This window comes from Aspergillus caelatus (assembly GCF_009193585.1).
Source record: "Aspergillus caelatus strain CBS 763.97 unplaced genomic scaffold BDV27scaffold_93, whole genome shotgun sequence".
NCBI lineage: Eukaryota > Fungi > Ascomycota > Eurotiomycetes > Eurotiales > Aspergillaceae > Aspergillus > Aspergillus caelatus.
The window spans coordinates 92,045-106,153 of record NW_022475356.1 but is presented as its reverse complement, the minus strand read 5'-3'; the positions used below and the strand labels follow the sequence as shown (position 1 = coordinate 106,153).

The window sequence follows — 14,109 nt, the reverse complement described above, 5'->3', positions numbered from 1 at the left end:
CTCTCCATATACTCCGTCTCCATAGCGCTCGGCCCGGTCGCCGATCGGCTCGCTACCATAGCCGACCGGCGATCGCTACACAACTTTATCAGGTTCCAACAACCCCAGGTTTTTCTTTTTTTTGCCTTCCCCAGACCATGAACGACTTCAACTAAAACCCCACGGGCATAAATACCATGCTTGCGCCTCCAACAAAATGAGAGCCTAATTTGGCCACAATATACACTACAACTCACAATGGCCTCTGCTCATGTCGAGGATAAAATGGCTACCCCCAGGAACCAGCAGGAGGACGTTCTGGAGGAAGCCAACCATGCCAGCCAACGAGAACACGAACTCACTCTTCTACCATCCCTCCGATTGTACCCCAAGGCAATTGCATGGTCGATGTTCTTGTCCCTGGCGATCATCATGGAAGGGTACGACATGAAGCTTATGGGCACCTTCCTCGCCGCGCCCGCCTTCCAGAAAAAGTACGGCTATCAGTACAAACCAGGCAAATATCAAATCACAGCCGCCTGGCAGGCAGGTCTCAACAACGGTTCTTCGGTGGGGTCGATCATTGGTCTCCTTCTGAACGGTTACGTGTCTGAGCGCTTCGGATTCCGGAAGACGATGCTGGCGTCACTCGCCCTGATCACCGTCCTGATCTTCATTCCGTTCTTTGCTCCCAGTATCGAGGTGCTGCAGGTCGGCCAGGTTTTAATGGGTATCCCATGGGGTGTCTTCCAGACATTAACCACCTCATATGCCGCCGAAGTGGCCCCTACCCATCTGCGCGCCTATCTCACCACCTACGTCAACCTGTGCTGGGTAAGGTTCACAGTCCCAGACATAAAGGTTGCTGGAGCTAACCATAGTATGGACATTAGGTTCTGGGACAGCTCCTTGCCTCCGGTGTTCTGAGAGCTATGCTCAATCGAACAGACGAGTGGTCCTATCGGATTCCCTTCGCCCTGCAATGGATGTGGCCCATTCCGTTGATGATCGGCATTGCCTTTACCCCTGAATCACCCTGGTGGCTTGTCCGCAAGAACCGGTTGGATGAAGCTAAGGCGGCACTCCTTCGTTTAACCTCATCGAGTCGAATCGAGTTTGATGCGGACGAGGCAGTTGCACTGATGGTGGTGACAACAGAGAACGAGCGGGAAGCTGGGACCGGCGTTCGCTATATGGATTGCTTCTACGGGGTCGATCGCCGCCGTACTATCATCGCTTGTTGCGTCTGGTGCATTCAAATCCTATCTGGAACGGGGCTACGCATATATTCAACGTACTTCTACGAGCAAGCGGGACTCCCGACAGCCTCCGCCTTCAATATGACGATCGTACAGTATGCTCTCGGCATTGTCGGCGTGTTTATTGCCTGGGCGATGCTCCCGCGGTTTGGCCGACGGACCCTTTACCTGTGGGGATTGGCGATTTTGGCTGTGACCTTGCTGGTGATCGGTGGCCTGGGCGTCGCTGAGGACTCCGCCAGTAGCAGCCAGAGGACTCGACTGGCCTGGGCCGTCGGCTCTCTGTTATTGGTCTATGCATTCTTTTACGATGTCACCATCGGCCCCGTTTGCTACTCACTGGTGGCTGAGATCCCGTCCGTGCAGCTGCGCACCAAATCGATTGTGCTGGCGCGTGCGTCATACAATATCCTCAATATCATCAGCAACATCATCACCCCATATATGCTGAACCCGTCGGCATGGAACTGGGGCGCGAAAGCGGGGTTTTTCTACGGCGGAACATGCGTCTTGTCTGTTGTGTATGCGTATTTCTGTATCCCTGAACCGACTGGCCGGACCTATGGGGAGCTCAACGTCCTGTTTCAGCAAAAAGTCTCAGCCAGAAAATTCACTAGCACTCAGGTTGCCCTTCCCGGTGTCTGGGAGTTGCCCGCTGAACCAAAGAACGAGTGAGATGTCTATCATGGACATGCTGGTGACCTTGGGCCAAGATGCGGGCAAATTGCATGGAATATACTCTAGGATGGGATGTACTCTAGCAAAGAACAAAAAAAAAAATAAAAATAAAAATAAAAATAAATAAAATCGAAATCGTCAAGTAAATGTCTGTTCCGCTCGAGTAGATCTCCGAAGACTCTGAAAGAGACAACAAATTCACTCAGAGATACAGCTCATTGCCTATTGCGACATCAAGTCAATGCCTGAATAATTTCCACGGGCCATTGCATCCAGCAAAGATGCCTGTTTTCTATGCAACGCTTTTATAAAGACGTGTGGAAAGTTATACACATCACGAACCTATGGAAAATTATACCGAAGGTGGAGAATACCCAACCGTTTGCAGATGAAGGACCGGTAGAATAAATTCAACCGATTACTCCTGAACCAGGCTCGACAAATTATTGGTGCGAGGGCTGTAGGCCTTGGGTATATCCACCTATCTCTTATATAATAATCTACGTAATAGGAAAGATATAATACCTATCTGTCTTTGGAAATAGAGACAATAAAACTATATATAAAAGGTTGTATCTATTGCAATAAATCAGCCAAAGAATTACGAGTTAAATACTAAACTGTAGATTAAATAAGAGAGGATTTATATATAGTTGAGAATAAATATATATTTTATAACTAAATAATCTCAAAGTATTACATTTAGAGTTGCACGCAGGTCGGGTTTTCGACGGGTCTCCCCGTACCCGGGTTTGGGTCGGGTCCGGCGGGAAACCTGTGCCACTCTATACTTAGCTACAGAAAGGAGGCAGAGCTTGATAAATCAGGAATAGAGATTACTGAACCTTGGGAATGTTTTGGTAATTTAGAATTGCAGATGATAGCCATATGAATGACCTGGTAGCTACAGGCATACATTTGAATTGTGGTCATCTTCAAGTCATTATGTACTCTGTATGGACTAATATCAGACTCGTGTACATACCGCTTCATCGGATGAACCCAGAGCCTAATGCGCCACTAAGCGGATCTCAAAAAGAATTGCTGATGCTGAGTACCGTTCTTGGTGTAGGTGAGGGCTTCAGTCTTATCGTCGGTTTTCGCCCCGGAAATATCGATCACCTTGCTGGGGAACGCAACACTGACAATGCTATTTTGGAACAAAGATATGAGCATTAGCACAGCCAATACCCTCAGATATATGACAGTAAACTTACAAGTATGCTCCACTGCGATCCTTAACGGGCTCAATCTTCCAACGCACTCGTTTCTCGAGGGGAGAGATGAGATTAGCAGTGATTTGTTTACTATCATCGGCTAAAATAATTCCCATTATCAACATCACTGCTCACACAAAGGATTGGGGTTTCCAGTCATACAAGCCGTTAGATAGGTGCCAGACCTGACATTGATGATGAGGTACTCGTCATTGCCAGCATGAGCGAAGACAAATCGTTGATTTGGACCATATTGGCCATTATCAAATGGCCGACTGTTGAAAGTGTTAGTTACTCCCTATGTAGTACGATCAAGGCGTATGGAGTGGTATACTAGAGCTGCAGCTTGGTTCCATCTTCCTTCTTGCCGCTATCGAGATCAAGTCGCTTGTCAACATAGCGAGCGACTATGGTGTATACATTGGGTCCAGTGAAGTCACTCATGGTTATGGTGTTTGGACGATGTACTGAATGCCAATTGTGCTTGTTTTGATTGTGAATTGAGAGGGTGAACTGAGGGCTTTTTGAAAAGCTGATTTCGTAGAGCAGATACCCACGCTTTATAGCTTGGTTTCGAAAACTGATCATGTCTTCTGGCTAGCAAGGTATTCATCTCATCTGTTTCCATTTCTAAGAGAAACTGAACCATGCATACGGGCTTCTGTCTTGCCTCCCGCCAAACCAATCATTAACTATGGATGTCGCGTCAGCCTGCATGCATGATGCGCTATTGCGCGATTTATTTCACCCAGTGTTGAAATCTTGTTCCTATTTTCGACCATGTTATATATGTGAGAAATACTATTTGTTAATGCCATTCCTATACTATTTGTCTATCATACTGACTAACGGGTTGAGTTTAAAAGTAACAATTTGTAATATCTTAAAATGTTCCCGTCGGAAACATGTTCAGAGAGCGTCACCCCCTTTGCGATGGAGATTCACTCTACATCGCCAAAGTAGATATTTACATCGACTACCGATGAAGATACGTGGCTCCCTAAAATTCGCGGCCGGAATCTGCAGATATTTGTGCAGCAGTGTCAGTCGTGTATGCAGGTGCACGCCATCGGGATCCATTGGTCAAGAAGCCTCCACCTTTTCCACCCTCATGCATAGTATGGTACCGCTATTTCCATTGCATTCAATTAGCTAAATATCCTCTGAAGAGTGTCTCCCCATGCGGCATTGCCTGCTTGCTCTCGCACTGACGCAAGCCACAACGGACACTCTACAGATATTAGACCCCGCGCATGCGTTGAGTTGTCAACCTCAAGCTACGCCTTCAATTATTTTCAACCCACCTTAAAGAGGTGATGGCCAATTGCATCGTTATACTTCATAACTCCTCATTCACAAGGAATTCAATTACTCCTATATCAGGATACATCTTGTCAGCTACGTGGCTCTCCCCCGCAGCGTTGAACCCGGACGCCCACCGATTAACCAAGCCCCCCAGTCCAACAATATGTACGGAGCGTAGTAGTTACTATTGCGACAGCCGTAGACAAGGTCAACATGTCAGACTCGAGCAGCAATGTTGGATTTACGCCTTTGCCTCGAGCGTCGGGAACATGACGGTTCGTTTCCTTGGATATCGGTAGCTTCGGTGAACTGAGAGCATTCGCATGATTGTGGAACCGAACTCCAATCACCTAGGTGAAATTTTCCTCGAGCGGCTGGTATCTCGCAGAACTGTGCGATAGTATCGCGAACATAGCTCTCTACACAAAACCCTTCATAGCTCTCCAGGTCTTGTTGATTGCTTATTGGTTTGGATTGTTGCCCCAGGTCCTCCAGCGCACGTCGCGGCGAGAATCGCTGTGTCGCGGCCTCGCCAGGTGGTTCTAAATAGGTGCGAACAGAATAGTAAATTTCCTGTTGCCTGAAGCCACAGTCCGTCTCAGGGTTAAGTCGTAAGGGACAGCATTTCCCGGTTGGCAGCGGTATTTTTCCTATCGTAGAGCGAGACGTGGTTCCGGCTTGTAAAGGCAGTGAGAAAACTGTATAGAAGTGACAAAGAAGTTCTAGACAGGTTGTGTACCGCGTTAATTCTGTCTTAATCTCATTCCTCTTCTACCTTCCGCTGGCGTTCTTCTACACACCCTCTCTCCTCTTTCTCCTGTTCCCATTCTTCCTCTGCGCTCCACTAGCATTCTTTTCTTCTCTCCTCCGCTTGGCTTCCGGCCTTCGCTCTGCGTCAGCGCTCAAGTGTAGTGTCCTATAATGCGGAGAGCTATTGCCACCCATATTCCATAGAAGGTGAGAAATAGTATTGGTTTCGATTAAGTCTCATTCTAATAAGCACAGTAAAAGGGTAACATATAGATGCAACAGCTAACTAAGGACAAAGGGCAAAGTATTCTTCCAGACAAGTAGAATGGACTTTAAAATTCTCAGGGATATATTAAAGAAATAATGTAGCAGATGAATAAAAACAGCAAGACAAGTTGCCAATATAAATACCATACGTAGAGGCAAGGGCACACCTCTCGAACTGAAACTCTCCCCAAAGGTTTGTTTTGGTTTGACGCGCCTTTGTTTGATAGTTACATAGTTAAGACCTCACAAGTAGAATAACCAACGATTTTGCACCTATATGACCATTTGACATTAGATTCAATACCTTTACTACTACTTTTTGTTTATTCCTTTATCTAAATAGTATCTAAAGCTATCTAAAAGTACTTAAAATCTACGTCTTGGATATTATACATACCAGGTAACATTCGTTCAACAGCGGGAGTGAGCACGATCGGGTTGGGAAAGTGGATTTTCTTTCGCAGGATAATACTGAGAGGCATTGACTAAGTCTTGTTTGAATAGTTTGCAAACCGCAATAAGGAGATTGAACTACTAAATCAGGAAATAAGGAATGTAGAGACTTTGCATATAATCGATGGAGGGAACTAGCTCGTTCTAATAGTCGTCTTAGCTACTAACCTACTATTCTAATCACTCCACTGCTTACTTTGTATGCGGCACATTGGTACCTACGCGTGGTTTTGCAGAATATTCTAACAACCCAAAGTGTAAATACTGATATTTTATCCCCCTTAAGCATATTATATCGTAACATACCAAAGTCAAGGATGTTCCCGCAAAAGGGCATGCGGGACAGGTGACTCTTACTACCATTCAGAACTCACCGACCTTAAGGCTTGTGTGCGCTTTGTTCCACTGCAACACTTTAGTGGGCTTTACTGTGAATAGCCCAATGATTATATCTGGCTTGTTACCCCTCCGGTTGACCCGGTATCTATATTTGCCTGTTGACTACAATGACTTGAGATCTTCAGTGAAAAGAGCAATACGACGTTTGTGACCAGGGTAAGAAGAACCCACTTTTGCTATTAATTGGAGCTAAGTCAAAGCCCCTTGGTCAGAAACACCAAGGGAAGAAAGGACGAGACCGCAATGAACAACATAACTAAAGAACATTAGCGATAAGACAAGCTTTGCTGCGACTTAGATAGTATTATTCAAAACGCACATTTGACAGCACCAAATACATTTTCATTCACTGTACCACTATGTTAAAATGATTGAACTGGTGATCCTTACACGATGTTGTAGTTGTAGGTAAAGTCGACTACTGAGCTTTCTCGATCAAACCGCCTAGGCTCTTGGCAAATTCTTGATACACAGGATCTTTGGAGAAAGAGAAATAGTCCCGATTTGCGGTAGCCATAAAGTCAACGACGAAGATGACCAGTATAGTTTTTAAAACTAATATATCGGAATACAAATGATACGGTTTCGTATGATGTCATAAATAGATTCTCACTTTAGCAGAGTGTGCGATGTAGTTAGACTTTGGACTGACAGGCAGCCTAAACACGGTACGGCCGGGCCGCAGATAAAGCATTTGCCGTTTTCAGCTATATCACATCCGCTGTCAAATCGAAGTGTAATTGTGTAATATGACACCCCCTAACCGGGATGTGTCAGAATCATAATTAAAATTTTTCGTGTTACATCAGTATATTTATGGTTGATAGGTTCATCGCTGAATACAGTAACGCTTTACGGTGTATGAAAAGAAATAGATAGCACTAATTAGGGTTACTTCTAAAAGAGACTCGATAAAATTTTTGAACCATATGGCCATGCTTCTGGAACAGCGAGTTAGTGTCAAAGTCAGCTACATATTAAGGGAACATAGGCTATAAGATATCCTTGATAGAGCCATGGCTCTTGTAACCTATCCTTACCGACGGTTTCACGTTCGACGTTCCTCGGTAGGACGACTGACAGCAAGTGATTAGGGATCGCCGGAACCGAGTCTCGGAAGTTTAGGAGTATAGCAGGAAAAGTTAGAACTGGATGTTACATACCCGTTGAGCGAGCCTAGACTATTGTTTATCAAGGATGGAAGATTCAGAGCGTCACTTATGTATCTGTGTAAGCCTTTGGAAATATAAGTATCGAGTTTACCAGTGCTACAATTTAGCATTACTAAAATGAGATATGATACAATCTCTGCCACCGGAAATGATGTTGGGAAGTAAAGTGGTTTAAACAAAGCTTAGGTTTAAAGCTTGTATTATCGGGCCTTAGTCACTATAGCTGATAGGTTATGAAATGATATCATAGTCTTAGGGAAGTCATCGTATCTACAGAATCTAGACACAGCAACTATCCAGAATCAACTGAAATCTATAAAGCTGTTTGCATGAAGTGCTTCAGCAATAAAAATCTTCCAATAGATGTGGACGTCATAACCTTGATATCACCGTGGAAAAGCTTCAAATCATCGAGCAAAGACTCTATTATATGACCGAGAATAGCAGGCGACGATAGAATAATGACGATTAGACTAGATACTACACTGCTGCAAACGACACTCAAGTTTAAACATCATAGTTGGTAGATAGTGTGTTTCTAGTCGCCACAGCTAAATATATAAACAACGCGTTCAGCACAATATTGTTGCTTGTACGAATGTCTATCATCCATTATCTTTTAATAACCACTTCAGATCAAAATATTTGTTACCAATCTATCTCTTGCTCTTAGTGACTGCCAGAATGCTTTATTCTAAGATTACTGCGCTGGCGGTAGCCATCTTGCCTCTCTTCGTTACTGCCAGGTTTTACTATCCTGCAACTACTAATGTGAGTCCTTGCAAACAAACCCGGATTGTACGATGATTAATCAAGGATATACTGCTGATAAAACATAGGTAAGGCTATACAATGAGCCTAATTATGATGGAGAGATCCAAGACCCCTATATTCATCGCTGCACTGATTTAGACCCACCTTTGTAAGTGTAGAGCGATTTGACTTATAGAAAATTTTACTAAACGATATTAGGAAACATAACCTTGGATCTGCACAAATCAAACGGGGCCATTACTGCGATATTTATAGGTATGGGATCACATCTTTATCCCTAATCAAACATAAGCTAACCCTGTCTAGACACGCAGGTTGCAATGGTTACGAAGGCCGCGTATATGACGGAAATTGGCCAGATCTTTTGCGATATGATCCATTGTCGGTATACTGTGATATTCTTTCACGGGAATAACTGCAGTGCATTGTTTGTTTTCGTAGGGGATTATCTTCCATCTCTGTCTGTATATGGTCCTGTTATGGTTTTTACCCCAATCAGGTTGGGTTTTCCCATATCCTTGGTGCGAATGCAGGGGCCTTACAACTGTATCTTAATGTTAATTCTTAATGAACCTAGTCAACCACTAAGTTAAAAGGATCAATTTCTATCAGCAAGAGCATATCCTACGGACGGTTCCAGGTGTGTAGGTGAAGGCCTGCCTTGTTTGAATCTGTAGTCAACAGGTATATCCTGTTGAGTTGAATGACTTAAGCCTCTTCTGTCAGTTAACACTTTCTAGGACCAAATATCTGTTTCTGGCAAAAGACCGGCTACCGGTCCGGACATCAATAAGGATGTCTCAAACTAGTGGCATTCTAAGCGCTATATGCCACGGCCAATTAATGATGATATCGGTACTATCTAGCTAGAACTTCAAGCGTAGAGGGGAATAGAAGGATGGGTTGTCATTCCCAATCCCCACCCCGCTTGCCATACCCGGGATTCCTTTCTTTGCGTTCATAAATATCAACGCTGGGTCATCAAGGTCAACTTGCACAAGTTTGGATCGTGGTGATCTTTGACATAGCGCCTGAGCGGAAGGAGAACTTGGGTGGCGTGTAACGGCGAGGATTGTGGAATCTGTGCTGGCTTCCAACAAACACCTAATCACTGCGCTTCCATGTTTAGCAGTTGCACCAGTGACGAGATTGGCCTTAGACATTGTGCTTAGCGTTTTCAGAAATTGGAAAATTCTCGATAGGTTGTGTCTATGGCAAGGCGGGCAACGGCATAGACCATCAAATATTTATATGGCTATGAATGTCCATATAATATATTTTTCCAGCATTGGGTTGCCGGATGGGTGGTGAATGGTACCTTAATCTAATCCAAACTTCACTGGATACACTACTTGTTTAGGTTCGTGGGTCCCGTATAGATACGGTTGTTGAATGGAAAAACATCCCATTCGAATACCTAAAAACGTGCGGACATCTACCGCGTCTTTTACGGTATATCGTAGTGGTATTTCCGGTTGAAAGTAGTACTCCTAGTCGGTGAATCGGGTGTATTAATTTTAATCTCTATGTAAACCTCGTATACTGCATCTAAACAGCAGACTAGCACATACGACCATAGGGTGTGGAGAACAGGGCTTCCCGTCCGCTCAGCCGTACTTAAGCCACACGCCGGGAGGTTAGTAGTTGGGTGGGTGACCACCAGCGAATCCCTCCTGTTGTATGTTTTGTTTTTTCTTTTTCTTCGCATTTATTGTGTTTTAGTGTGAGTGCCCCTGCCGCCTCTTCTTTCCCCTATATCCTCCTCACTCTGAAGCTCAGCCTTGCCCTATATATTCTTCCGGCCAGGACAACCAGGGTGCATTGTCCCTCAAGGCATTAAGGTATAAATAAAGTCGGATTTGTATCGAAAGTTTCTTAACCTAACTACGGCACTCGGTTAAAGTTAGGTTAACCCACTCTAGCAGCTTTGATTCCTAACGACTAGACTATTATAAAGTGTCAAATGGTCATGTGGGTGAAATTCCTTGCTTAGATTGATTGTGTTGCTTGAATCTACGGAGTATCAACATGACTGTGGATCAGCATTAGGTGGGTCCTGACTCCTAGGTCTAGAACCCGCTCCAGGTTTCGTGTTGTAGGGTCAACACCCGCCCCGATATCAACTCTAAAAATTGTAAATTAGTATCTTAGCAAAATATTTATTGGTACTATATATTAAGGATTCTACGTACAAGGGAAACAATAGAAATATATATAGAGATATCTACTGTGTATAAAGAAAAGGAGAAATACTGCTTAGAAAAGCACAGTACTGTACTAGACGGCCGTTGATAATCTGGGAAGAGGCTTGAATAGAACCTATAGTCAGGTATGCATTTCCCTCTCTATCCCCCTAGATAAGTACTCCTATTAGCGCAGACTTCATGAATCATTAACCACCGAACCATATTTGTTCGTCATTATTTGATGATCTCGAGCAACCTTATTTTAGCCATGCGGCGTATTCGAAAGTCTACAAAAGTTTATAGTCTCATGTCCTGGTAATAAGTAAGAACGGACACACGATATCTACCTATCGAAAGGAGAGTGGGCCACATTTGTTTTTTCATTGGCTTCACCGTCTCCCGAAGATTTTTCTGACAGATATACAGAAACAGAGGGCATCATCATTGGTAGTATTGTGGCCTTACTAAGGGATCTTTTTGACCACTGGTTTAGCGATGGATGCCCGACGCATCAATATTATGACTGTGATCCACCAATGTCTTGATGCTGAGCATGGGCTCTAGATTCAGTGGCCAGGAGTAGGAGCAGCAATTGTGTGAACAGCTTACGCTGCTTCGAATCGTCTGGCACTTGCAGGCGCCTGATCAGTATCTTGCTTCTACAAAGCATATATATCTATATGTTCCTTAAATATTAAACCTTGTCTTCTTTTGTCATTCAGTTGCGTATATTCTGTATCGTTCAAAAGCAGCGGTGTCACATTTGAGTTTCTTATTTACGATAGCCAGAAATTGCCCATTTGCATCAATAGTTGATATGATAAGCTGACAGGAATCAATTATACTGTATCAAAGGAAAGGTTTCGTAGGGCAAACACGTAAATTTCAATTATATCAAACTGAAGTTAATAGAGGGAGAAGCATATAAACCCCCGGGATATAGACATATGTATAGAGGTTATCAAAAGCTCACTACTGTTCTATCAAGATAACTAGGATGTTTGTTGAACAATAAGCTCATTTCTCCATTGACAATAGCAAAAGGCAGTAGGATATTGCAACTGAAGTGACATTCTCGGCAATGGGACCCATTGATGTGTTCAGTATGGCGGGATACCTATGGCTCCAACGATCGACGCCTGTTCCACGCAGAATAAAAAGCCCCCCAAAGCTCCGGCCTAGTACCAAATGCCTTGGCATTGTACATAATCATGGCACCAGTAATGTTATGGGGCTTCTCACGAGCGACCCTATGCCATACTGGGTCTAGATCTTCATATCAAAGAGGCTTGCCCATATTTCGTAATCCCTGGACAACAACATACAAAGCTTCCTCCTCACAGCTAGCCACCCACGCACTAGTCTCGCACGACTTACATGCAACTCGTGGCCAGAAAGATGAGCTACGTATGAGCGGGAGGAGATCAACATGCGGTCAGAGGAATATGTGCTCAGTAGGATGGCTCTGCCAGTCGCGAGGCGTCACCCGCCAATTCGTAGGTTTGTAGCTGTTCATACGAACATAATATCCTGTTTGTGCTTCCAGGCGCATACTCTCGTTGAAAGTGACTGTGATCAAAATGTCAATCGATACTTCCGGGGTGTTTGGTATCGAACATTTGTGTACAAGAGATACCTGTCCGACCGCGGTCAGCAGCTTGAAGGACTCTTGGGTGCGCTTGGAGAGGGTGTCTGTAAGTCCTGTATGTAACCACCGTTCTAACCGGGTTCGATCGAAAAAGGTCAACGAGAGGCAAGGACATAGGTCTATAACTCTCGTCCTGTATATGCATTCCAGGGATAGCGGTGGGAAGGATTCGATGCCAGGCCAGAACAATGCGCGTGGCTGCAATTTCAAGCGTGCCTCACAGTAAAGCCAGTAGTCATCTTGGAGCTGAAGCAAAAGCTGAGTTCTTAGAGCAATTCGTGAGATCTCATCACACGATCCACTCTTGCATAATGTGAATGATTTGTCGGAGTCAATATCATATTCCGCAAAATCACTGGCCACCAGATCTGGATAGTAATAGGTATGGAAACCTTTGCTATCCATATAACTTCTCTGTTACCCTTGTGAAAGAGGTTGTCGAGAAATAGTGCCGCACATGATTTACATACCGTTCTGCAGCGACGACAAATATCGCATTAAAACCCTGACATCACCGCAATACACAAGCGTGGGACCATGCGACCTATGAATATCACAAGTGGTATATTAGGTTGAGGCTGAGCATTGCTGTAGCCCTAATTCTTGAGGCTTAGCTATGCAACAGTTATTGGCCAGTGATAGAATGTAAGCAGACCACCTATAAATTCACCTAACGTCCCGGCTTTTTATATTATAATCCTGCTTTCAAACTAAAAGTCACATTATGCCACTCAAAACACCATTCCTCTTCCTGCAGTTGCCATCCGAACTGCGATTCGAAGTCTACCGGCACTTGTTCGGTATCGCCCCACACACTCGACTCCGAGTCGGCGAGGCATGTCTAGACAGCGACTTGCCGCACAACACCGAGACCTCGATGCGTCTCTCAAAGACATTTGAGGTCTACGTACACACACCCTCCGCTCCAAAGGCAACCAACTATGCACAAATAGACAGTAAGCACTACTCAAGGAAGGAACAGTCCCGACATCATATATATCGCCAACACCGACATCTGTTTCTCGCCATTTTGGCCACCTGCAAAACAATATATGAGGAAGCAATGCCATTTTTCTACTCGTCAACATTTTTCGCTATATCAGGAAATATCGCAAAGGCGAGCAACTGGTTACTTGGAATGAGCCCCCAACGAAGAAGGTATATTCGGAGACTCAGTTTTCACTTCAGCAGCAAAGCTTTATCGGAATGTTTCTCGAACCAGAGCAACATGCAATTCCTCGCTGAGGAACTGATGTATATGGATCAGGTTGATGTTGTGGAATTGCTGATCACAAATACAAGGCTGGAGGAAGAGTTGTTGGATTTCGCGGAGGCAGAGAGTCTGGGTATCCCACAGTATGCTGTGTCTCGACGGCCATGCGAGCCATTGGTGCTATTTGGTGTGGAGCAGTTGGAGGCGGTGCCGAGGCTGGGGTGTTTACGGATTGTGGGCCGTATTGATAGGCTATTGCAATACACTGAGGATAAGGAGTATTTAAAGGCCATTGCAGAAGGGAGAAAGCCAGTTGGGCTTGGAAAAGGAAATGGCCATCGACCAGTGGTGGAGCTTGTGCAGCTGTAAGGGCTATGCTTGATTCCAACTATTCATGAGTTGGTACAAATTCAGGGGATTGAAGCGCTGGTCGCAAGAACATTATTTCGATCATGGTAATTTAGGTACATCTACTAAAAAGCTTTAAAGTCCCTACCTTCGTAGAAGGTGCCTCTACTCACTCAGGGTTTTCTGTTGAAGAATCCTAAATTGGCCTAGCGCTCTTATTGCTGAGCGACCCATTTCTTCTCCCACCACCACCATGTTAGTTAGTAGATTCAACCATTTCAAAAGGAATCAACGAGTTTCTCCCCGCCAAAGACATTATGCGGTGTTTGTTTAAGACATTATCCTGGAAAATGCAAAATCTTACAATACGGGATCATTTATTTTGGAGTTCTTGGTGAAGACCATTATAATAGTCGGAGAATCGCCAAGCGCTGTGAGAAATGATCGGTCTCCAAAGGAAG

The 14,109-nt window shown here is 44.5% G+C and overlaps 6 protein-coding genes across 6 annotated transcripts; 3 read left to right on the top strand and 3 right to left on the bottom strand.

The window, feature by feature from the left end:
- Nucleotides 1-237: 237 nt before the first annotated feature.
- BDV27DRAFT_172490 (general substrate transporter) lies at nt 238-1,913 on the top strand (the record flags this gene model as incomplete). The annotated part of the gene is made up of 2 exons (XM_032075884.1): nt 238-813; nt 873-1,913. 2 exons carry the CDS (start codon nt 238-240, stop codon nt 1,911-1,913), a joined length of 1,617 nt encoding a protein of 538 aa, XP_031927372.1.
- Nucleotides 1,914-2,818: 905 nt separating this feature from the next.
- On the bottom strand, nt 2,819-3,647 carry BDV27DRAFT_116236 (ricin B lectin domain-containing protein). The gene is made up of 4 exons (XM_032064667.1): nt 3,468-3,647; nt 3,296-3,408; nt 3,134-3,233; nt 2,819-3,066 (listed from the first exon to the last, which is right to left on the bottom strand). Exons 1-4 carry the CDS (start codon nt 3,575-3,577, stop codon nt 2,937-2,939), a joined length of 453 nt encoding a protein of 150 aa, XP_031927371.1. The 5' UTR covers nt 3,578-3,647; the 3' UTR covers nt 2,819-2,936.
- Nucleotides 3,648-4,679: 1,032 nt separating this feature from the next.
- BDV27DRAFT_145443 (uncharacterized protein) lies at nt 4,680-5,383 on the bottom strand (the record flags this gene model as incomplete). The annotated part of the gene is made up of 3 exons (XM_032070415.1): nt 4,680-4,747; nt 4,789-5,187; nt 5,239-5,383. 3 exons carry the CDS (start codon nt 5,381-5,383, stop codon nt 4,680-4,682), a joined length of 612 nt encoding a protein of 203 aa, XP_031927370.1.
- A 2,713-nt stretch (nt 5,384-8,096) lies between these two features.
- BDV27DRAFT_128719 (uncharacterized protein) lies at nt 8,097-8,841 on the top strand. The gene is made up of 4 exons (XM_032067039.1): nt 8,097-8,250; nt 8,319-8,401; nt 8,452-8,508; nt 8,560-8,841. The coding sequence occupies exons 1-4, from the start codon at nt 8,164-8,166 to the stop codon at nt 8,666-8,668; spliced, it is 336 nt and encodes a 111-aa protein (XP_031927369.1). The 5' UTR covers nt 8,097-8,163; the 3' UTR covers nt 8,669-8,841.
- Nucleotides 8,842-11,469: 2,628 nt separating this feature from the next.
- Nucleotides 11,470-12,527, bottom strand: BDV27DRAFT_128718 (uncharacterized protein). Its single transcript, XM_032067038.1, has one exon. The coding sequence runs from the start codon at nt 12,490-12,492 to the stop codon at nt 11,875-11,877; it is 618 nt and encodes a 205-aa protein (XP_031927368.1). The 5' UTR covers nt 12,493-12,527; the 3' UTR covers nt 11,470-11,874.
- Nucleotides 12,528-12,779: 252 nt separating this feature from the next.
- Nucleotides 12,780-13,739, top strand: BDV27DRAFT_128716 (uncharacterized protein). The gene has a single exon (XM_032067037.1). It carries the CDS (start codon nt 12,812-12,814, stop codon nt 13,667-13,669), a length of 858 nt encoding a protein of 285 aa, XP_031927367.1. The 5' UTR covers nt 12,780-12,811; the 3' UTR covers nt 13,670-13,739.
- Nucleotides 13,740-14,109: the final 370 nt, after the last annotated feature.

What these genes read in the sequence shown, in the direction of transcription:
- BDV27DRAFT_116236 (XM_032064667.1), bottom strand. Translation starts at nt 3,577, where the DNA reads ATGAGTGACTTCACTGGACCCAATGTATACACCATAGTCGCTCGCTAT. An exon ending in GGAACCAAGCTGCAGCTCTA is followed by an intron (nt 3,409 to 3,467) that starts GTATACCACTCC and finishes CACTTTCAACAG; the next exon opens with TCGGCCATTTGATAATGGCC. An exon ending in TGGCACCTATCTAACGGCTT is followed by an intron (nt 3,234 to 3,295) that starts GTATGACTGGAA and finishes GAATTATTTTAG; the next exon opens with CCGATGATAGTAAACAAATC.
- BDV27DRAFT_128719 (XM_032067039.1), top strand. Translation starts at nt 8,164, where the DNA reads ATGCTTTATTCTAAGATTACTGCGCTGGCGGTAGCCATCTTGCCTCTC. An exon ending in ACTATCCTGCAACTACTAAT is followed by an intron (nt 8,251 to 8,318) that starts GTGAGTCCTTGC and finishes GATAAAACATAG; the next exon opens with GTAAGGCTATACAATGAGCC. An exon ending in ACTGATTTAGACCCACCTTT is followed by an intron (nt 8,402 to 8,451) that starts GTAAGTGTAGAG and finishes AAACGATATTAG; the next exon opens with GAAACATAACCTTGGATCTG.
- BDV27DRAFT_128718 (XM_032067038.1), bottom strand. Translation starts at nt 12,492, where the DNA reads ATGGATAGCAAAGGTTTCCATACCTATTACTATCCAGATCTGGTGGCC.
- BDV27DRAFT_128716 (XM_032067037.1), top strand. Translation starts at nt 12,812, where the DNA reads ATGCCACTCAAAACACCATTCCTCTTCCTGCAGTTGCCATCCGAACTG.